General features: G+C 40.1%; 1 protein-coding gene across 2 annotated transcripts in view; it reads right to left on the bottom strand.

Annotated features, from left to right (window-relative positions):
- The window catches only part of adcy2b (adenylate cyclase 2b (brain)), a 90,486-nt gene that overhangs the window by 2,075 nt on the left and 65,011 nt on the right, over positions 1-23,400 (bottom strand). Inside the window, exons 13-24 of one of the 2 annotated variants that reach the window (XM_061741051.1) lie at positions 23,089-23,158; positions 22,711-22,808; positions 21,985-22,069; positions 13,823-13,963; positions 13,171-13,293; positions 12,158-12,212; positions 11,912-12,053; positions 10,041-10,125; positions 6,679-6,837; positions 2,802-2,948; positions 2,514-2,621; positions 22-136 (exon numbers count right to left, since the gene is read on the bottom strand). In XM_061741051.1, coding sequence (XP_061597035.1) covers positions 22-136; positions 2,514-2,621; positions 2,802-2,948; positions 6,679-6,837; positions 10,041-10,125; positions 11,912-12,053; positions 12,158-12,212; positions 13,171-13,293; positions 13,823-13,963; positions 21,985-22,069; positions 22,711-22,808; positions 23,089-23,158 — 1,328 coding nt within the window. Of the gene's footprint in view, positions 1-21; positions 137-2,513; positions 2,622-2,801; positions 2,949-6,678; positions 6,838-10,040; positions 10,126-11,911; positions 12,097-12,157; positions 12,213-13,170; positions 13,294-13,822; positions 13,964-21,984; positions 22,070-22,710; positions 22,809-23,088; positions 23,159-23,400 lie in introns of both variants that reach the window. The other variant, XM_061741052.1, reaches the window with a different exon arrangement.

The following is a 23,400-nucleotide window of genomic DNA, read 5'->3' on the forward strand; positions in this document are numbered from 1 at the left end:
GTTGTAAGAGAATTCTCTCACCAATTCGGAGTCGGAAGTCATTGAAGGAGTGTTTGTTGATGACATCTAGCTTCCCAACAAGAGCGAAAGCAAACTCCACCATCGTGCCTATATGCATGTACTGCCTGTCATGTTCCTGAAGAAAATACAGACCGTGAGGAAAGAAGTCAACCCACTCATAGCTAAAACCTTGATGAAAAATGCCTTCTGCAACACACAGGGTTTCTGGAAAAGCTGTCAAACCTTCTGTTTCGCAGCCTCTGAAGAAAGCAGATATATAAAAAAAAACAAAAAAAACAGAGCGGTAAAACCTTCTGCTCTGTCGTGATTACTGAATGTCCCATCATGTAGCAATAATTTTACAAAACAATGACATTTCATGTGTCTTGGAAGTGTCGTGGCAACACATGTGCGTGAGGGGTGGAAGCACGCACATTGCTTTAGTTCACAATACGTGAATGAGTGCCATTTCAGTGTATGGTGTCAGACAACTTTGGTTATTTAATTATCAAAATCCTGCTGTCTCATGAAGAAAAGATCCCCCTCTGGAATCCCGAGAGTTGCCACCTGAACCCAGCAATGCATTATCATGTGTTTCTAATATTATTATGACTTTTTTTGCCACAACTACTTTGAAACGGGTCAACTGGAATCATGAGGAAGTCTGAAAACAAATTGACTGTGATAAATTAGCAAATTTGTATGCAACAGCTGTCAGCTCAGAAAATCATTGGTTGTCACAAAGAAATGAAAAGCTGCTTTTGTCTTTGTCAGAGCAACAGTAAAAACCTTTGTAATAAAAATGACTGAGAATTTTGAATAATAAATCTGACACTGTTATCACTGTAAGTTACAATGCACTTTACACACAATTAAGCCGGCTTTCTATCAGTGTGATGTTTTTTTTAAAGCACTATTACCTTCTGAATGAGGGACTAATTTTCTTCCAGACTGCATGTATTAAAATGTCTCGTAATGGCTCAAATGTGTTAAATAATATTGTGATGCTTAAATATAATGTTCTGTGGTGAAAGACAGGAGTACGTGATTAGTGGGGACAGTGCAGGGACAAGGAAAGCAACCACAACGACATGCTTGGAAAGATAGGAAGCACTGGTGAACCCGGCAGCACCAAAAGGCCTTGGACACCAACACGTGTGGATGACTGCAGAATCTTTTCCTGGGTGCAAAACAAACCCCTTCACATCAACAGAGGTCAAGTATAGCGTGGAGAAGGTAGGTGTGTCATTGTCAAAGTCTGCAATCAAGAGATACCTTCATGAATGTAACTACAAGAGGGTTTACAACAAGGAACAAATCACTGGTGACATTTCAAGCATGGAAAAGCCGGATTAAACTTTGCCAGAAAAACTTATACAAAAGCTTCCCTTGCTCTGAAATCCGATTCACTGTTGGTGTGACTGATGACAGAAGTAGCAAGAGGATTTCTGAGTACAGAGCTTTACTCTCTCACATTCTGCAAAATCCTACAAAACAACAGCATCGTGGCACAGAAGGATAATGGCCCTAAACATTGCAAGACCTTTTCAAGGGAAAGAAATCTAACATTTTTCAATGGTCAAGTCATTCACTTGGTTTCAACCCAAATGGGGCAGCTTTTCCAGTGAACCATCTCCCGTGAGGAAACGCTGAATTTGGTGTTTTTTATGGACTCACATAGTTATTGACTGCAAAATGTTTTTATTCAAGTATGAAACATTATGGTTATATACACATTTTCACTTTATCAAAATACTTTTTGGCCACTGAAAACGGATATACAGTGGGTACAGAAAGTATTCAGACCCCTTTAAATTTTTCTCCCACAATTGCTCAGTTTAATTGAAATGCATCTGGACTCCAATGAAGGAGCAGAAACATCTCAAGGAGGATCAGAAGAAATGGACAGGATTAGAGTTAAATTTGAGTGTCACAGCAAAGGGTCTGAATACTTATGACCATGTGATATTTCAGTATTTCTTTTTTAATACATTTGCTAAAATGTCTACATTTCAGTTTTTTTCTGTCAAGATGGGGTGCTGAGTGTATATTAATTAGAAATAAAATGAACTTTTTTGACTTTAGCAAATGGCTGTAATGAAACAAAGAGGGAAATATTGAAGAGGTCTGAATACTTTCCGTACCCACTGTACTTCACTTAAAATGACTGTAATTCCTGAATGGTACATGCAAAGGTTTTGTGAGAGCTTTTAAATTAAAGCTAAAAATCTACACACAGATTGCCTCTTTATTTTTATATCAAGGATATATGGTAGATACATCGCAGACTCCAATGAAATATCAACCTGGATATTTTGGAGAAGTCTGTCAGGGAGATGCGGGTGAGCAAAGGAGGTGCAAGGAGCTACAGTGGGTGTGCAAAAACTGGGGGGAGGCGACAGAAGATGTAATTGTTAATCAAATGGCATCACTTTCTCCATTTCACTCACCTCTGACTGAAGGCGTCACCCATTCTCACAATTATGGACGAGCATTTACGGATAAAAGCCTACCTGCACACACTCTGGTCCTGGTGCCGCATTGAGTCCAGTTGCAGCCATGTAGGTGCTACCGATAGTCTTTATCTTCTCCACTCCACTGAACTTCGGCTTGGACAGCAGCTGTTGGCACATGAGGCACAACTCATGCACATGAGCAGGATAACGCAATGGCATATGCTGGCGTCCTTTCCCTGCAGCTTACTTGGAATCAAAACCAGAGGAGTGCTTATAAGAAAATAAAAAGGAGCAGCAATTGTTCTTCGTGAAGCGAGCGGGATTGTCAACTAGAGTGGAGCGTACCTCATCAAAGTCTGCTATGATCTCGTTGAGAAGACGAAGGCACTCCAGCCCTTCCTTGTTGACATCAGACTCAGTATAAAACTCTTTGAAGTCTGGGATGGAGGCGAACATCACACACACCGACTCGTATGACTGATGATAAAGGTCCTAATAAAAGGCAAGAAAAAGATAACAGCTGCAAATGTTGCATCGATTAAGCAGCAGAACAGAGAAGATGAGGAGAAATGGTCTGCGGTTAAAGTGAGCCTTAAAAATCCATGAGGTGTACGCCTCATACTCAACATTGACACAGGCTCTTTAAATAAATCAGATTAAGCTTTAATCATCACTGTGGGGACACTGGGTCACCACAGCAGCAGAACAGTAACAGCATTTATCACAAGAAAGACACATGGAAGAACAGGCCTCATTAACTACGCTGATGTGAGGACAGCAGGTGAGAACAGCAGAGAGGAAATGTTAGTTAATTCAACCACCCTGAGGAATACAATGATGGCTATAAACTAACAACACATGTAGAAGGTGCAGTTCTGGTATTTAAAGAGAGACTATACTTTTGTGTAGAGCAGATATTTGACAGTTATTGAATTTCTTTTTCACATCAATGTCTATGCGAGACATCTGAAGCTCCCACCAACAGACTACGAGTTTCAATTAAATCAAAAACACTTGGAGCTTTGCAGAAAGATTTTTTTTAATTAAATATGGAGATCACTGTTTATTTCCCAGCTTTAAACTCTCTCTTCTTAAAGTGCAAGATTAGCTTCCCAATTAGTTATCTGTATATAAACAGTACAAGCCAAATCTGAACAATGTGGGGCTAGTGATCAAATAAAGTCAAATAATCATGAATCAGAATCATGATCATCATGTATCTGCTGAAAACCTGATCCTTTACCAGCTCTTGCTTCTCTGAGACCCGCCCTTTCATAAAGTGCTGCTTTTGTATCAAATCATGATGACAGTCACTGTAGACGTCACCTGTCTGAAGTAAGATTTCCACCTGTAAGGAATATACCGAACCATTCACAACAGGGCAGGGACGGGTTTTATGTCTGAGAGCTACTATTCATAACGACTACATGTCAACAGTCATTCAGCGGTGTCCCTACTCCCCTTCATGTCAATTTTGCTTCATTTTTCTGCTTGGTGGCATGTTTATCCAAAGCTTACCAGAGGCAGTTTCTTCTGCGTCTATTGTTCCCTGAATCAAAGTTGAATCCAGAGGACTCAGTCTAATTTTGTGTTTCAAGTAAAAAACACTTTGGGTGGCTACTTTTTGGGAATATTTTGGAGGCCTAAAATGAAGGAATGGACGTATATTAGGAAATTAAATTAGGTTGATGTGAGAAAACATTAAAAAGAGGTTCATACAGTCTTAATTAGGGCACTGATAGTGCGAAGGCCCCATTGTATCTGTAGGAATTTTTTTTCTCGTTATTTTTATTTTTCAGACGAATTGAGGGCATTTTTGCCCCCCTAAACGTGCCCCAAAAGTCACCAAATTTTGCACGCAAGCCAGGTCTGGCAAAAAATTTGATATTTAGAGTTTGCATTAATGGGCGTGGCCTAATGGCTCAACAGCGCCCCCTAGAAAACTTTGTGCCTCAAGCCCCACAATACGGTTTGACATGGTTTTGAGTCCTTGAACATAATTGGTGCATATTATCCCCGTCCCTTTTTCTGATTGGTCGATATTTGATAGTTCCTACTTTCTGCCATAACTTTTGAATAGTTTGATATAGAGAGTCGTGGCTGGTGTCATCTGCTAAATGTCCAGGCCTGAAGAATCTACATGCAAGTCATACAAGCGCTTCCACTGCAGCACGCCTGAACGTGCACAAGGGTGCGAGGGCCCGTTCATCGATGCATTCAGCTTTAATTTTATTTAAGTTTGTTCTTGGTATAAATATCAGCCTAATATGACTATTACTGGAACTATGTTGTTTGGATCACAACCTCACTAAAGCTGCAAAATTTACCCTTATTTATGCTATATTCCATTTATGCCTATAAATATGCTCTATGTGGCACTTTTAACATTCAAAGGGCTTTGTGCAGCAATAGCAGGACTAAAATGACACAATGCAAGATTTAAAATAAATAACATTTTTAGAAATGTGGAAATTAAATATCTATAATAATTGAAAATTGTAGAAATATATTAAATGAGCAGTAAAAGCAAAAGTTTGATAGAAAAGGGTTAAAGGAAACCAAAAACAACAACAACACAAAACAAAAAGGAGCATATTAAAACAAGCACTTCACAAAAAGATAAGTAAATGTGAGCATTATTTATTCATTATTTGCTTCGTCTCAGTATCCAAATTTTCAGTCGGCTCCACAGGAAATGAGCTTGAAAACTTAAAGCTCCCATCTCAGACCTTCTGGGAACAGCAAGGTAGCCTGCTGCAAAAGACAGAGCTGTGGAGGGACTTGAAATAACATGATCTTTCTAATAAGGACTTTTTGTGTGTGACAAAAGTGAATTTCAATTCTGTTCCTAGTTTGACAGAAAAACCTGTTTATGCCAATTTTAAATGAATAAAATGAAGAGGAAAATGAAAGTGGAAACTAATACGCCATCAAGCTAAATAATTGTATTTGAGGGTTTTGGAGTCAAACCAGTGAAGTCAGTCGTCTCATAATTTGAATTGTGAAAATCACAAGTCAGCCAGAGTTGTACATCCCCATGACAACTCTGTTAATTCTGTAACTGATTTGTTTCCTTGGGCTTCATTGTTGAATGCAGCTGGGAATCATTAGCATATCAGTTGAAATGCATGCTGTTTCCTGATGATGTTGGACAGAACTTTCCTAATCAGGCCCGTTTTGAAGATTTCTGCTTGAAAGTGACTTCCTAATAGAAAGTCAGTACATCTCAGAAGCTCCAGAGACATTTGAATAAATCTGTTGTCAAAGAGAAGTTAACGCAAGTGACATTACAACAAGATTGTACGATTAAATAAATGCATTACTGGAAGAGAGTAAATGAAGATGGAAAAACTGTATAAATAAATAAAGAATAATTGTCATCTCCATTTGACAAAATACTTAGGGTGCATATCTGTTTGGATTCATGTGATAAAAAAACGAAACCATCCACAAATCATTTTAGAAAGTCACTAAAATTTTAAATTTTAAAAAATAATTTTCAAAACTGACCATTTTGACAGATTCAAAGATGCCATTGATGTTTTTTAAGAGTTGTATGAAATCCTTTTAAATCCAACTGTGTGGGGTTTGTTTGCGCCCTGCGATGGATTGATTTGTTTAGGGGGAAATGGTCTACATTGGCTTAAAGCTGAGTTTTTCCCTATTCGTTAGGCATGCTGCATGTGTGTACATGTGATTAAAATGGCTTAAATAGCTGCCTGGCCACAGTGCCTACGATACCTATGCATGGACAATGTCAGTGTATTTAGATGCATCTCTAGATGCATCAAACCATTAGATGTACTCGTAATGTAACAGAAATGTGAAGCCAGTGAAGTGAATCATTGTTTTTTTTGTGAATACCGAGGCCTTCCAAATCTGAGACATACAGTATAACCCCTCCAAGGTGTTCTGGGTCTGAGTCAGGTACCTCCCTAGAGAGGTGTCCAAGAGGCATCCTAATCAGATAAAGCACCTCAACAGGCTCCACTCAATGTGGAGGATCAACTCAAGTAACAGGATTTCTTACCCTGTCCCTAAAGAAGAGTCCAGCCATCCTCCACAGAAAACTCATTTTGACCACTTGTATCTGCAATCTCATTCTCTCGTCTCTAGCTGCAGGTCATCACCATAGATGACGGTTGGACTGTATCTCATCTGGTAAATGGAGTCTTGCCTTTGAGAGATGTGAGATGAGATGCTAAAGATGAGTGTCACTCACCTCGTTTTTCCAGTTGCGTCCCAGGAAGTGCTCGGCGACGTGGGCCGGTAGAACATTCTCCAGCAGAACCCGGTTGAGGTTCTCCATGGTTTCGATTTCCTCACACTCCCTCTTGAACTTGTCCCTCCACAAGAAGTCCAGTCTGCAGTAGTATTCGTTCTGTTACCGGAGACAACTTCGTCAGTCGTATCAACGCTCAGCATTAAGCTTGTGCCAAAACACGGAAGAAAACAAATATAAGAGAAGTATTTTTTTTAAATGAATTATTTTTAATTACAAGATGTAAAAATACAAAGATGTTGAGTTTTTTATAGCACCGACTGGACGCAACGGTTGTTTAGACCTTGACCTACAGATATCTGTAATTCTCAGAGGTAGCACACCCAGTACTGGAGTTGAGGGGGGATGAGGGGGGATGGCATCCCCCCTGAAATAAAAACAGTCCAAATCATCCCCCCTGTAAAACTGCCATCCCCTCTTTCCATCCCTTATGTCATTTCATCAATGAATGTGGTTTTTCTGCTATTTCAACATTTAGAGTCATCACCAGAAAAATAACACCAGAAAAATAACTTATTTGACAACTTTCACCTGTTTCAAGTAAATTTTCACTTGAAATAAGTAGAAAAATCTGCCAGTGGGACAAGATTTATCTTCTCATTACAAGCAAAAAAAATATTGTTCCCCTGGCAGATTTTTTTTACTTATTTCAAGTGAAAATCTACTTGAAACTGGTGAAAATTGTTATTTTTTCCAGTGATGAGTCTTGTTTTAAGTGTAATAAGATTTTTTACTAAAATTAGACATTTTAACTAGAAATAGGACAAATATTCTTATTTTGAGTTTTTGCAGTGAACCATTTTAGTTATCCTGTGAAGGACAGAGGCATATTGATAAGTTCAGAAAACTGTTTTTTATTTTTGTGTTTTGATGTATTTGATGTAAGCCCAGTGGATATTTAAAGCTTACAGAATGCTGCAATTAACTGCTGCTACTGTATGTCATTCCTGCAGGTGTTTTGGTCAGTGCTATTATTTGTAATATATTATATTATTTGTAATGAGCACAAATTATCTGTCCCCATATGATAAAATCCACCATCCCCCCTGATTTTTTTTTACAACTCGAGTACTGAGCACACCTGTATTTTTTCGTCATCATTGCTTGGAAACATTCTTGTCATTTCAGAATCAGTGAAGTAGATTGAAACTGAAGGAATTCTTGGTATTCATAGAAAGCTAATGTCCCTGTAACACAACACTGAAATAACTCAGGGAGCTGCATTGTTTTTGCTCAAGGAGATAGTAGGCAGAGAGGACTGTTTTGCATAACGGATAGCCACTGCTTCGCTTTGTATTTTAGTCTGCTCATGCTCGCGGTTGTTCTGAATCCATCTGCATATGTTAAGAAGAGTTGCATATTGAGGTCAAGACTTTCAAGGGTTCTGTGTTTTTGCATCTCACAGGGTTACATGACTGCCCTTCTGTAGCCCGAAATCTCCGAGCTACTTGTAGGTTCGGCTTCTGCAGTCTGCAGAGCAAACGAAGGATGTGTGTGGGAGCACTCGAGTCTCCTGTGAGATCTGCTTCATATATGTGTGGTTAGCAGCCTTAATGATGAATGTATGCACAGAACGTCTTCCCCTGGAGATTAAAATGTGTTGCCAACTTAAAAGATTCCAACAGTGAAGGTAAGCAGAGCTTTGTTTGAGCTCTTTTACTGCAGTGCTGCTATCCTGAGGCTGAGATAAATTCTGCAAAAGCCTCCGGCCCTCTTAGGATAATTAATGGGAATCATTTGGCTGCGTATACAGACTCAGTATCAGCTCTCTTTAGGAGAAAGCGCTCCGGTACCTCCGCGACTCTAGAAAGTAGGCCAGAAGAAATGGAGCTCATTCAAGATGCCGTTTAAAAACCGGATAACAAGCCTTTAAATGAGTTTTACTCCACTGCGCAATGTGTTCTTGAGGGATGAATTACTGATGCCTTGTTTCCGCTAACCTGAATTCTCCTCCCTCTGACTAAATCACAAGAAAAAAAAGGCTTGTTAGGGTTGCTGATAGTAAGACCGCCGTTCTCCCAGAAATGTTTTTAGGATAACGAAGGTATAACAAAACAGTATCTGGAACTGTAAATGTATTTACCCGTTAAAACTTTTGCAACAAAATGCTAGTTGTTATGCTTCTAAAACAAATGTTCCATTCCCTTCGAGTGACAATTTCCCAGAATGGGAACAATCAAAGGAGCAAATGCGATTCTCAGGAGAGACCCAGTTTTGGGGACAGAAGCTCGGAGGCCTTTTCTCTGTCCAGAACATCTCACAGATGATAGATGTTACCGCCCCGAAAAAAAATAAACTCCTCACACACAATCTGGGTCATCTGAGTTGAGGTCATGCGGACGGCAGGCAAAGAGGAGATTCAGGCGGTGAGGCGGCCTGGCTGGTCCGATAGGACAGAGATATCTGTCGCAACAGCTATTTATTCCATCTCATAAAAAGCTATATCACATCAGTGCTTTCAAAATTTATTTTTTAAGAGTTAATGAAGAGTTAATTTCATCTAAAATCCACTGGTGACAATTCCCTTGGAACATCAGGGCTCTGTTGGTGCTGAAGCTGATTCTGAGTGTTGAATGGCCTGATAACATCGTTCTGAGTGCAGAGGATGACCCAGCTGCAGAAACACGCCTCATGATACACACTTCTCTCCCTTTATGCGACTTCGGACAGCAATTACCCAACTACCTACTTTTTAAAAAATTACACAATATTCCAGTCACCCTTTTTAAAGCCTGATGTTTTTAATACACAGACAATCCAGTTTTGTAATTTTTGTTGTGTTTATTTATATATTGAAATTAAAGAATACCCTAATTTTGTCTTAGGCAGTTTCTAAATTATGATTTTCTTTGCATCATTATGAATATATTTGGTAATTTTGTTCATTTATTTATCCTATTATATGATCTTTAATTTTTGTGGGGGTTTTTTTTACTATAGGGCTGGTGTAGAGAAAATTAATTAATGTATCAAATATAATATATCTTAGCCTGATAGGTCAGACCCACAGCGGTCTGTCTAGATTTCTAGGCCTAATCCAGCATTATAGGGTTAAATGTGTTTGTTTTCATGTTAAAGAGCATCCTGTAAATCAGGCATGTCCCTTACATCATTATGTCTTACGTACGGTGTTCCCCCTAGAATTAAAGAGCACAGCATTAAACACGAGTTTCATATGAAACCATGGATCACTGTGAGATTTTGTTCCTGATTTTGGAAACATTAAAGTACACTTTTTTTCATTTTAAGTGTTTTATATGTCCTGTTTGCTGAATGTTTGTTATCACAAAAGGGTTACTCACCTGTCTGGCTAGTACAAGCAGCGTGATGAAGAAGATGAACAAAGACACGGAACCCATGGTCTTCGGATCCTTCAGGACCCCTGGTCTGAAACACAGAGTACCACACTTACTGCCTCTAACTCATTTACCGTTTCAGTAAAACATGTACAAAACATTAACAGTCTGATCTTTCTGGGTGGCAAATTGACAAGCAAGTTTATTTATTTCATTTTAATATAATGTGTGGCTTCTTTATAAAATAAAGTTGGACTTAATGAGCAATGGCTTTGAGAGACAGAAGGATAGACTGTGAAGAAGTACTGACATGTGTAATCATCGCTGTTTGACAGATGTCTGGGAAATAAAAAAAATCATATTCATGCCATCAATTTAGCAGTTTAGACAGCTATTCCTAACATTTAACTTCTATATAGGATGAAAACCTGCTCAGAATCCAGCACCACGACAGCAGGCTTCACACGGTCGTGTGCAGAAGTCGGTACCGCTGCTATTCATGCAGACTTCGGTTTTTTGTTTAGTTTATTGGGAAAATGACATGGACCTTTTCAGACCAGGCCATCATTTATTTAGCTAAAATGAAGTCAAATAAATAAATAAATATAAACGTGGGCAAGAGTAACTCGTAGATTAGCAGCAGTAGCTTGAGTAAATGTTTCCTGTGTGACTGTGTGAAAGCCTCTGGCTTTGTTGTGGTGACGTTTTGAACACTTCTTGCTGGTCTTTGGATCTTTGTCCTGTTGCATGACTCAGCAGACTTTAGCTGTCAAACAGATGGCCTCACATTTACCTCTAGAGCAGTTGTTCTTGTTCAGTCCGGCTTCAGGACCCTTAGAAAACGTTTTCAAATGTATTTAATGAAAAGGTGATGCAGTTTAAAGTCGCTTCATACACTAACATTAAATAAAAGTGCAACAACTGAGAATAAGGACTCGATATTGCAGCTTTACTTTCACCTGAGTCAAAGCGCCAGTGAAAACGGGTCTGGGACCCACTTTTGGGCCTTTAGAGTACTCTGGTGTGCAGAAGGGTTCTCGTTCACCTAAACAACCGCAAGGGATTCTGGGTTTCTGCCGAGATGCTGTGTCTGGGTTGATGTTGGGCACTGAGGCCAAACAACTCCACTTTTGCCTCATCTGTGCAGAAGCATCGCTCCAGAAGTAAGGTTTGATTCAAATCTGTTGCAAACAAACCTTACTGGTTCAGTTTTCTTCTAATTGTCATGTCTTGAACTTTAATGCCAACAAACTGCCATGAATATCTGCATTTACAGTTGTCTGCCGGGCTGCTGATGATGACCAGTTCACCGAGGGCTGATGTTTAACTTCTGCACATGACTGTACAGACAATCATCGATCAACAACTTTTTTATATTTAAACCATGTGAACCTAATCAAATGTCTCCCTGGAATAAAGAAACAAACATTTAGGAGTAAGAGGGAAATGCAGGGCAAGTATTATTTTTTCACCCCCACCAGTATCTCTCAGTGCTCTGAAAACTTTTGGATTGACGGGACTTTTTTCAGTAGTTGTCAGTCAAAAGTGGAAAAAGAATTCCCCTCCATCGACACAGCCTGCAGTGTCTCGCTGCCACTCATCCTCCTCATCTCCAGGAGACACACTTGACTGACTGTCAGAGGGGATACCGCCACCTCAGCATCAGCCTCTCCCCCAAGTCCACATTCCAGTCTCATCCGTCAGTCTAACCAGCTGCGCTCCACTGAAGTGAGCAGGATGCTGCGTTTCAAAGTAATGATATTTAACCTAGAGGGGGGGCTTCATTGTGTAGTTTTTTTTTGAGTATAGGTGGACGTGTGTGAGCGTGTGTGTGTGTGTGTGTGTGTGTATGCATGTGTGTGTGTGTGTGCCATTACCTATCTAGTTTATCAGTGCGGTACGTTGCTTCGCTAAATCCATCCAGCAGGAAGGCGTGTGTCTGGAGGATGATGATGTTGTAGATCACCACGGCGACCAGCATCACCACCATCTTCAGCTCATAGTTGATCCTCAGAAACACTGAGCATGAAACCAGGCCCAGAATACAACAGTAGATGAAGTACTGAAGACAGAAATAGTGACAAATAAATAAATAAAAATGATATCAGTGACATGGTACTCACTAAACTTTGCAGTTTCATCTTTGTATTTGTCGTGTGAAACCAGATCAAGACTGAACTTCAGAATTCAGGATGCAGGTGGGCAAGAAAAGAAAAACAACTAAGGCGAGATATGCAAACAAAAAACTACTAATGTGCGGAAAAGAAGAGGGAAAAAAACGAATACACAAAAATCCAGGAGGTTGGAATCAGGAACTCGAGAACAAGACAATCTGGGTGAACAGTTGGACTAACGAAGCACGAGGAAGAGATAACACTATGGATATTTTCAAAATCACAGCCCATACTAGTAATTGTTCATTGTATGTGAAACATCTGGACGATGCGCAACTTCTGGAAGAAAATGCCAGCATCTACAACAGAGCCAGTATCAGCAGTCATGTGACCAGTATATTATACTGTAGCATAAGCACTTTACGGCAACATAATACCTATGTTGTATGTTGAGCTAATGCGTTCTGTATACTGCGCAGAATGGGCAAAATGCAGTAGGCTACGTGGTTTTGAAAATGGCAGATGACAAACAACGAGGCCTGGAGGCCGGATAAATAAGACAGGAACTAACTCATCAAAGAAGGAGCTTAACAAAAGCAGTAATCAAATGTAAAAAACAAACAAACCGTGACTTTAGACTTTACCAAAAACCAAACACTTAACTACAACAAGAGTAGGATCAAGGATAAAAACAAAGACAGCGATGGTGTCAAGCTTAGAAAAAGCATAAAGTTAGGGTTTTGTTTGTGCTCCAGAAAATGAGGACAGAAAAAAACCCCTGTCTGTGCATGTAGAGAATAACAAACAAGAAGAATGAAATCCCTGAGCTCGTCCCTGTGTCCAACAGGTGTCTCTTTTCAGATTTGACAAAGCAGCATAAAATCAGCATCAACTTCCTAGGATCATATGCATCCTCAACACCCGGGGAGTGTATTTACAAGGAAACTAATACGTATACAAGTACAATCTGTACGCTGGTATGTTCTATCCACCTACGGTCCAGCTGTCGCTGCTGTACTTACTGGCAAGTAAAACTTGTTTTTATGTTCTTCTATATAGTCCACCTGCGTGTCGTTGGTGAGGTTCACGGTGGGAGCAGTTGGCTGCACGGCCCCAGCAGCTCCTCCAGATTCCTCAACGAAGAACTGACAAGCAAAACAAAGTACATGCTCTCAGTATTTACAGCCTTTTGTGACCTTGTATCAGGTTCATGAAACAGCAAATAAGATGAAACGAGATGAGCAGAGCCGAGGGGGATACAACACTTTCAGTAAGGAAAATAAATAGTCCGAAAGCATTACATTTAAATATCTCCACATTAGCTTTCGAGTAATTTTCATCAGACTGTTCATCACAAATAAGTGGTGTTTATCTAGAATATCAGTGCTGATTAACTGTGCTCTTCACCATTTACCCACATTTTTATCTTTATCACATATCACCTCCATTCTTGTTCTTTTAATCAACACAGAAACAGATGAACTGTACTTCTTTTCTCTGTTACATCTCATTTAACGTCACTCGTGATTGTTTTGAAGTAATCTATCAATTACTGCAAAGCATTAATTAATCTGCATCATTAAAACAAGTAGGAGAGTCAATGCGGCTCTCCGAACGACAACAGAGCTTTGCATATTTACATACTGGGCGTGAACATTCTGTGGAACGTCTCACCATATTGAAGACGGCCATCACCAGGATGAGAGCGGTGGTCGTCATGGTGAGGACCAGCCGCAGCCAGGGGTTGTTGGTGACGATGATGCGAGACGAAGTTGGGAGCCACGGCAGAGAGCAGACGGAGCCCTTCCCTCCCTGCTGTGGAGGCAAAGAAACGCAGGTTGATGATGCAGGAACGATGAAAGTGTTTCTGTCCCGAACAAAGAACATCCCACAACTCACAGAGGAGTGTTTTATGCTCTTGGCTCCTGCAGCCAGAAGCATAACAGAGCTTTAGATCCTTTCAGATAACCCAGATTCTTAAAAACGATGATGGTGAATTAGAAAAAAAAAAACTAAAAGTCACATTTGTTATCGTTATAGCTCGAGGCATGTAATTAACCACAGGTCAGATAAGCCAACTACTTCACTCACAATAAAAGACAAATGACTTGAATTAAGGAAAAGTTTCAGCTTTATTTTTTACTGTTACTACTGTGTTATCCCAGCTGTTGTTACACTCCCTGGTTTCTGTTTTGAGGAGTTTACTCCAGGACAGCATGTTCCCCCTGCATCATGAGATCAAACGCTTCCATTGTTTTTTTGGTCTGAAACACGAGGCAGCATCCCGGGCACCGACGACAAATATAAACATGTGCAAAACTGAAACCCCCTGGCATTAACTGGTTGTCTGGATTAAATTGCCATGAAATGCGATCTAATCTCCATCATAATTGCAATAAGTCACAATAACAAACAAAATGTGCTCTAGGTGATGCTATTATAATTTTAAACATTTACGCTGCTGTGAGGGAAAACAAGTCAAAACATGTTGCATATGACTCAAAACAATATCGTGACTGAACTTGAACTTTTAACACTCAGAAATAAATACTATAACAATTTTAATCAGCATGGTGATAAGTACAGGCATGTTTCACCCCCAGCGCTCATACCTGCCAGTTATAATTATTATAATACTAACTTGTGAGTTCCGACAGTTCTTTGGTAAAAGTAAGTGCACCCTTGGAGTTAATAGTTGGCTGACTCTCCTTTGACAGGAACTGTGGGCGATCGTTTTCACTACCCCTGGATCAGATCTGCTAAGCATTTAGGAGGAATTTGGGACGTTCCTCTCTCCAAAACTGCTTCAGCTCAGATTTTACTTTTAAGATGTTTGGTGTGAACGGCTCTCTCGAGGTTAGAGCTTCCTCCACCACACATCATCATCGTGGGGATGTTTTCATATCGTTAAGCTGTACCATTCTGGGGTCATACATCATGCTGAGTATTCTTCCAGGAAATTCAACTTTTCTTTCAGCGGTCCACAAAACCTTTTTTTTCAGCAGCGTTTGCAGATTGCCACAGTGTGTGTTTTTTTTTTAATAAAATCCAGGCGTGAAGCGATGTCCTTTTGGAAAGCAGGGGCTTCGTTTGTGGTGTTTTGCCATGGACGCTGATATTTGCATGACAGACTTGCGATTGAGCATTTAGCCTTGGCCACTTGATTAAACAAAACTGCTGAGAGCAGCAACATTTATCTTTGCCCTGACTAAGTGTGCAGACTGAAAAAAGATTAACATTGACCTTAACAATGTTTTTGTCTACTGGAATCGTAAGAATGAATCCTCATTTTTGCCTTAAAATGATTATGCTTCCTTTGTTTCATTGTCGTTCTGCATCGAGACGCCTGATGTATGTTCTGACCCTATTTCCTGCAATAGCTTAGTTAAATCTACTGAAATTTGAATCATCTCTCAAGTCTTCTTCTTGATAACTTGCATTCACTCAGTTTCAGTCCAGATATTCACCTAGTTGGAAAAAACATATTAAAGAGCATTAATAGGTTTTTCCACAACAAGACTTATGAACAGAGATGTCTTCAGGCATTTAACTTTTACTCCAGGGCTGTTCTTGGATTCTGCATCGTGTCTTTGGACTCATCCTGGCTGGATTCCCTCTCAGAGTTACTGCAGTACTAAACTGTCTCCATTCAGTTTGTGTTTGTTGGCTCTTTTCATACTTTGAAATGAGTTTGTTTCCCTTTCCAGCCTGCTCTTGCTTGTACGTCTTTGTTCCCATCAGCAGATGCATCTGATGAATAGCAAAAACTGTCAAAGTAGTTCTAAACCCCAGTCTCCAAACTCTTTCCATCAACTGGACCCCCAGTATGCAAACGTCTGAACCAAATGGTCTTTCACTATTGAAGCTTTCAGTTCAGGATCTCACTCAGATTTTCCTCTAGCACTGAAAATGCTTAACGGGTGTGTGCAGTTAAGTCATCGAAAGTTACTTTGGGTTGTTGTCGTCGTAATTAGGTTGCGTTTGTACTCTACCGTGACATTGATGAAGACTGGATTACATTTTATGGCAAATGAACGCAGAAAACCTCGTCTGATTCCAAGAGGTTCATACGACCGTCAGAATCCACACAATTTTTTGTACTGTCACACAAAAAAGAAGAAAGTCCTAAGAAAGTTATTTAAAATTTTCCGAAAATAAAAGGTTGCCATGACCAGAGACAGAAGAGTATGAAGACGTCATCTACAAAGCATTTGCCCTGTATCCCTGTGGTTTTTCACCAACGCATGACACTTCATTAAGACAAATCACATTCAGGGAACTGTCAACTTTTGAAACACCTGCATAATACCTCCATATAAAAACCTCCCCCCTCAGATATTCCCCCCCGGAGTGTCTAAAACAGCGACGGCTTGAATTTTCCTTCTCTCTTGAACAATTGAGAATTTTTCTCCAGCGGTTGCGATGGTGCCTTCTCCTAGCAACAGCCCAGTTCGTTTGGTCTGAAAAGACATTTTCCAAGAAATTTGGTCACAATCACAGCGTAATGAACTTTTCAGAGATGAACAAAGAACGTCCATTAGAGCCAATAAGCCCCATTATTGAATAACGTCACTGAACCAGTCAGACGGTGCTAAGCCGCACATTTAAACATGTAAGTTGATAGTATGTAAGAGGCCCCCTGAGGTTTGTAGGTTAAGGCCTCTTTCACCAGAATCCGCAGAAGCTTTGATCGGGGGGGGTTCAACTTCATCTTTTGTTCATTGCCTGTGTTCATAATGATCCAGTGCATAACTCTGACATCTCGATCAGGACAAGCTCAAGGTTATTGACGATTCAAAGTGACCCATTTACAGGATAATCATCCTGTAAACTTTCTTATTTTTTTTCAAATATTTTTATCCCAATTTTTTCCCCATTTCCCCTCCAGTGCTCCTACCTAAGTCAGTCCTGGGCAACTCTCTTCTTTTATTGCTTACCCATGCAGCCCCATATGAGCATGAAAATAATATCTCAACTTGTGCTTCGCTTCAAACGATAGCAGTAAATCATGACATGAGCTACCGAATGAAGAAGAGTGAAAGACATTACTTCACACAATCCTTAAAACAATGGATGCAGCTGATGCCATGTTTCAACAGGAATGATCTCTTTCTCTTTGCAATATAAAACAGCTACACAAGCAGCTATAACAAGAACATGTCCCGTTATGATCTGTATTTATAATGCATTTAAAGGTAGGGTATGCAATTCCACACCATTTCTAACACAGACCATTCAGTGTATATCTCCTCACCATCCTCTAGTTGCCCATCTTATGAGTACACTTTGAAAAGACAAAGGGCCTGATTTACTAATGGTTTGCGTGTGTAAAAACGTGTGCAGTATGTTGTGTAATTGAAACTGGTTTACTGTGATCGTTGATGGCAAACTCATATTAAGCATTTACATCGCTGGTTATTATGTGCCCCCCAATTAGATCTGTTCTGCCGCCGACTCTGTTTTAACCTCATCTGCCGTTCTTTTTGTCTTACCAACTGCATTTATTCTATCGCAGATTTTTCCGATATTGCGTTTCTTTTGGTAATGTTTAAATTTCTTTGCTGTAGTTCATGAATGTGTTTATTTGCCTCTTCCACTAATATTTCTCCACCGCGTCAAATTTCATTTTGCGCTTGCGACTATATCCTGCTTTCCATCCAGACTCTCCATGGCGCAAAGTTTGCGCCGCAAACCGTAAGACGCGCAACACCTCATTTAAATACTGCTGTTTGCACCTGTTATCAATTGCGCACGCAATCTTAGTTGATCACCCGCAAAACACACAACAACAGCACGTGCAAACTTTTTCAGTGCACACGCAATTTAGTACTCTTTATTTAGGATCTTAGTAAATCGGGCCCAAAGTCTTCATACGCAGCTCTATAAACTGGAAACAAACAAACAAAAAGTACCCGGTAACCCACATCAACAGCCATGTGTTTTACCTTTCAAGCATCGAGCAAAGCACACAGTGCATCAACCCTGTCAAGACACAAGAGCTACTACTGTTTTTGGAAAGTTATTGCTTAACACGAGGGAGAAAGTCATAATTCACAGTAATTCAAGACTTTGATGAGAAGCTATTGACGATCCACTAATGGGAAGCAGGCGTGTTGATGCAAGCAAACATCTCAAATATGCAGGACAGCGGCCCTCGAAGACTGGCGTCCGATACCTGTACCTATATCGAATGGTTTCTGTTTCTGTTTCAAATGATTGTTTTTTTCCAGAAGGTCGGGAAAAGATGATTTAAGTGGACAGGTTTTTCAGTTTTCCCCAAAAAACTGTCAAGATCTTGACAGTCCTTGACAACCTTGGCAGCTAAAACATGTGAATCCACACATAATGTATTGTTTTTCTTCTTTTTCTACGTCAAAATAAAAATGAATATTATTGTCTTCATGGGAAACATTGTGCATTTGATCAACAGAGTAGAATCCTTTCAGTGTTGAGTGTTTTTCTCTGACCTTTGCGGAAACTAAAAGCTTGAAAAATGGCACGGTCACGGTCTTTTGGCATCGCTGCAGTACCAGAAGCACAACCGTTATGCACATTCATGATGCAAAAGTACTTCCTAGACTTGTTTTTGGTTTATTTCGATGTAAAGAAAAATGAGCTCTCCGCCTCATTGTGTTTCAGTAATACTATGCTCTATTTGAGGGATGAACTCATTATAACTTTAAAATGGACATAAGACAGGAACAGAGAGTCCTGTGAGAGAAAATGAAAAGCCTTGAATAATTTTTTTTTCTGGCCTTTATTCAAAGTGTAGACAGGAGGGAGAGAGAGAGAGAATGGGGATGACGTGCAGCAAAGGGTTTGCAGGCTGGGACTTGAAACTGCAACTGCTGCAGGGGGACTGTAACCTCAATACAGGGGTTGCTTGCTTTGCACTGTGGCACCCGGTGGCCCAAAAGTCTTGAATACTGTGTTGATGGAGATCATACGATATCTGAGGGATGGAGGGTTTCCTTTCTCTTTCACATTAGTTTTCTCAAGTAAAAATAAAAATGTCACATATTGCCAAATAATCTAAAGAAGCTCAGGTCTCATCTAATGATAATACAGATGTATGTGTCCAGAGGGTGAACTTGACTTGGATCCTGAGAAGTGACAGGCTCCTACAACACCCTGAACATTGCTCTAAATATGTAGGGGCTTTGTTGTGACAGATGGAGAGCAAACTGACGACATGTAATGCAAATCTTTATGTCTCTATATGTGTAAAGAGGTGAGTTAATAACGCATAAAACCAATAGGTCAATATAGGCCAAAACTAAATGCATACATCCAGACATCCAGAATGTCTGCAGGCGAAAACACTTATATACTGTAATACAACAAACTTGACTTGCACAGACTGTTGCGTGGAGCTAATCAGTGCATTTTACTAATGTGATTAACTGAGCAGAAACATAGCTAATCTCCTGGAAGTAAACGTAAACAATAAAATGCTCTTCTGCATTTGAATAAATACTGCTGTCTTATTCTAATTTTGTTTAGAAAAAAGAAGAAAAAAAAAGGCCAATCAAAACACGTTGTATTGACAACACACCAATATCTGAAAAGTAGCCTGTAAAAACAAGAATTCTTAGAATTGCATCTAAGTAGAAAAAATGAAATAGAATAAAAATCCCCTGATAGTGAACACAGCCTTTATGAAAATATATGAGTTTATTTTACAGCCACAACAACTGGAAAGCCTGCAGTCATTGAACCAACCATGAACCTCACCAGAATATTCACGAGTCAGTTGTCAGGTCATCTGTCTGACAGATGAAAACTGGCTTAAACTGGGTCGCAACAAGGCGGTTATCCTAAATACGCCAGGGATACAAAGGAATGACAAAAAAACAAAAAACACAAGATATTGCAGTAAAAGTCCAGACTTAAACCCAAATTAAATGCATGGCTGGACCTTAGGAGAGCATTGAATGAACCAATTCCTGTAAATCTTAATTATCTGAAGCAAAATAAATAACACAGTTTGTATCAGTGTTCATCTGAAGCTATATTTATCTGAAGCTATATTTAACATGTAGACATGTTACGAACCAAAGGAAACTTCAAGCAGAAAGAGTGTGTACTTTCTTTCTTCTATAATTTTAAGTCCACCTTTAAAAGCCACTCTGTGAAGACACACCTCCTCTGACCGAGTCGGAGCAACGTATCACAAGGACAATTCATGTGTTTGGCACAACAAAATGTACATCTAAGACAAAGTTTTGTTTCAACACGTGCTGGATCTTCCCCACTAATACCCCTTTTCCACCAAACCGGTTCCAGGGCTGGTTCTGGGTCAGTGCTGGTGCTGGTTCACAACTTGTTCAATTGCGAACGGGCTGAGAACCGGTTTGTTTTTCCACAGCTCAAGGTGCTAAAGGGAGACACGTTATTACGTCACTGCAAACGTCAGTTACGTTGCTGCGAAAGTTGAAGCAACAACAACGTATTTGCTCCAATACAGACTTGATAGCACCCTCGGTGGACCATATCGCTAAAAGACAGGTCGTCTCTTCCTCAGACCACTGCTGCTTTGCTGCATCCAGATTAATTTGTCGCTTATTTAAAAATGTCGCCGTCTTGCAGTTTTGCTATTGCCGTTGGTCTTAATAACTCCGCCCCTCCGCTTTTTTTTCTGGCCCGGAGACAGTTCTTTGTCAGTGAGAACAGAAATCCCAGTTCCAAACTCAGCACTGGCCCAGAACCAGCTCTGGAACCGGTTTGCAGTGGTGGACAGTAACGGAGTAAATTTACTTGAGTACTGTACTTAAGTACATATCCAGAGGATTTGTACTTTACTTGAGTATTAGATTTCTTTGGTACTTATTACTCTTACTTGAATACATTTCCAAGACAAATATTTTTACTTTTACTCGAGTAAATTTCTAGGAAGGCTGAAAAGTACTCGTTACTTTCAGGTCTGCTCTTTTTTCTTCTTCCCTAAAATCCTATTGGACACAAGCTGTTTTTGTCAAAGGAGGAGACCTATCACAGTGCACGCTCTCCACTGAGATGTACGTAAAGCGGAAATACGTCAAGCCTCCTCAAAACGATACCGCCAAAGTAGCCTGCGTTTGTCAAGACAGAGCCGCAACAAGTGAAGACAGAGCCGCAACAATGGCTACGCCTGCGTCAGGAGAAGAAACACAATCCGCTGAGTCGTCTGAGTCTGATAATGAGCCAGACTCGGAGCAGGGACTTTCACAAAATCCTTGGCCGTATCTTAACTCAATGTTTGAGTTCGACCGAGTAAAAAACGAGGGCACAGACAAACCACAGACATTTATTTTTTAAATGTTTATTGTGTCTGCCGAAGCAGAACTACCTCTCTGCTTACAACAACTCAACATCGAATTCTCAGAAATAAGAGTTAAAAGATCTTTAAATTAATTTAGAAAAAATATAGTAATTTACTGATGTGGAAAATAAGAAATTTACTCTTACTCTTACTTTCACTTAAAGTAAATTTAAAAGCATTTACTTTTGGATACTTAAGTACCTTTAAAAGCAAGTACTTTTCTACTCTTACTCGAGTAATATTTTGACTGAGCTACTTTTACTTGTAACGGAGTAAATTTTGACCAGTAGTATTTGTACTCTTACTCAAGTACTGGGGTCGAGTACTCTGTCCACCTCTGCCGGTTTGGTGGAAAAGGGGTTTTATTAGCACAGCGTTTTCAGTGCCAGACCTTTATGCCCCCATGTGGTCAGAAGTGGTATTACTACATTTACCAAAATACAAGTGATGCCAAATCTTTTGAGTACTTTGGTTGGTACTTTGTGTGTACGTTTTTTTTTTTGTTTAGGTAATTGATAAATCAGTGAAAACTCACCAGAATGTGACCGGCGAAGCAAAGTAGCAGGATCAAAGCCAACACCAGGAATGTCAGGCCGAAGGAGATCCCTAGCACAGCAGTTCTGCAACACACACACAACACATTACTCCAGCTCTCTTGGCATCTTTCAGTCCTCCGTAGAGCCAACGGAGGCCATAAAAGTAATGAAGATTCTATTGTATTCTGCCTCAGACCTGCAATCCATTTGCACTTAGGCAGCATAACAGTGGCAGTACAGAAGGTCCAGTTAGACGTTTTTCTACTCAACAACACCATACAGCTGATTTAAGGGTACCATAAAAGAGATGATGTAACGTCTAAATGTGCAGAGCAATGTGGCAAAAAGCAGGGCAGGAAGGAGAAGTGAATTAGAAAATCAATGGCCTCTTAGATGCTGAATTACACCTCTGGCTTCAACAAGCAGTAAATTAGCATGACTGTGAATTTCTCTTCTGGCCATTAAAGCGACACCACACTTTGATTCAGCTGATCTACAGCCCCTAGCAGACAGGGTCTCCTTTCATTTTGATCCTTTCTTCTTCTTTTTTTCTTTTGTAACATCGAGCCTCTTGCACCCCTGCCTCTTTCATTTCAGCAAGGTCCCGTTGATGAGACAGCTGGCGTCAAATGACTTTTTCTAAATCAGTCTGCTTCCGCAGCTGGAGGTTGCTGATGCTGCTGGGAGTGTGCGGCGCAAATCTGGCGAAGGAGCTGGAGACTTACTTGGGCAGGACGAGGACTTGCACGATGAAAATACAGCAGAATATGAGGCAGGCGCAGGTGACGTAGTACTTGAAGGCAGGTAATGTAGTGGATCTGTACTGTTGGGAGACGATGGTCACGCGATTAGACTGAAACTCACTGAAGTACGGTCTTTGCAGTATCACATCAAGTCAGATAATCAATGTGATAATGATTATATGAGACTTTGTTTCAACACATTCTAAAATATATGTCAGTAAAGATTTTCAGTCATTTTCTGATAATGATATTTATGTTTATACAACCTCTATAATTAATTTTCCAGCACTAATACACACAGTCTTCCATTGATTTGTAAAATAAACGGTGCTTGGTGCTGTTTTGTATGCATTTGCCTACCTCTTTCTCCAGTGCTTTGTTGTGAAAGAACAATGAGATCCTTTGGATGTCCTCAGACTTCAGCCACTGTCTGCAGACACAAGTGAAACAGACAGCACAGAGCACCAGAAGTCATTCTGCATTCCCTCAGGAGAGTTTAGAAGCTCGCTCTATTCCTGTGGTTGTTTGTTATGCTGCCCAGGCTGTTTCTGATCACCTTTTTGCAGTGCGGATAGGGGTGGTATAGTTCTGCTTCCTCGTACCAATCGCTGTGGGAGGTGAAGCCTGCCTGCAGTCAAACTTAACTGTTTGGCGTTTGTTGAAGTAGCGTTG

Source organism: Cololabis saira, chromosome 15, assembly GCF_033807715.1.
Source record: "Cololabis saira isolate AMF1-May2022 chromosome 15, fColSai1.1, whole genome shotgun sequence".
Classification (NCBI taxonomy): domain Eukaryota; kingdom Metazoa; phylum Chordata; class Actinopteri; order Beloniformes; family Belonidae; genus Cololabis; species Cololabis saira.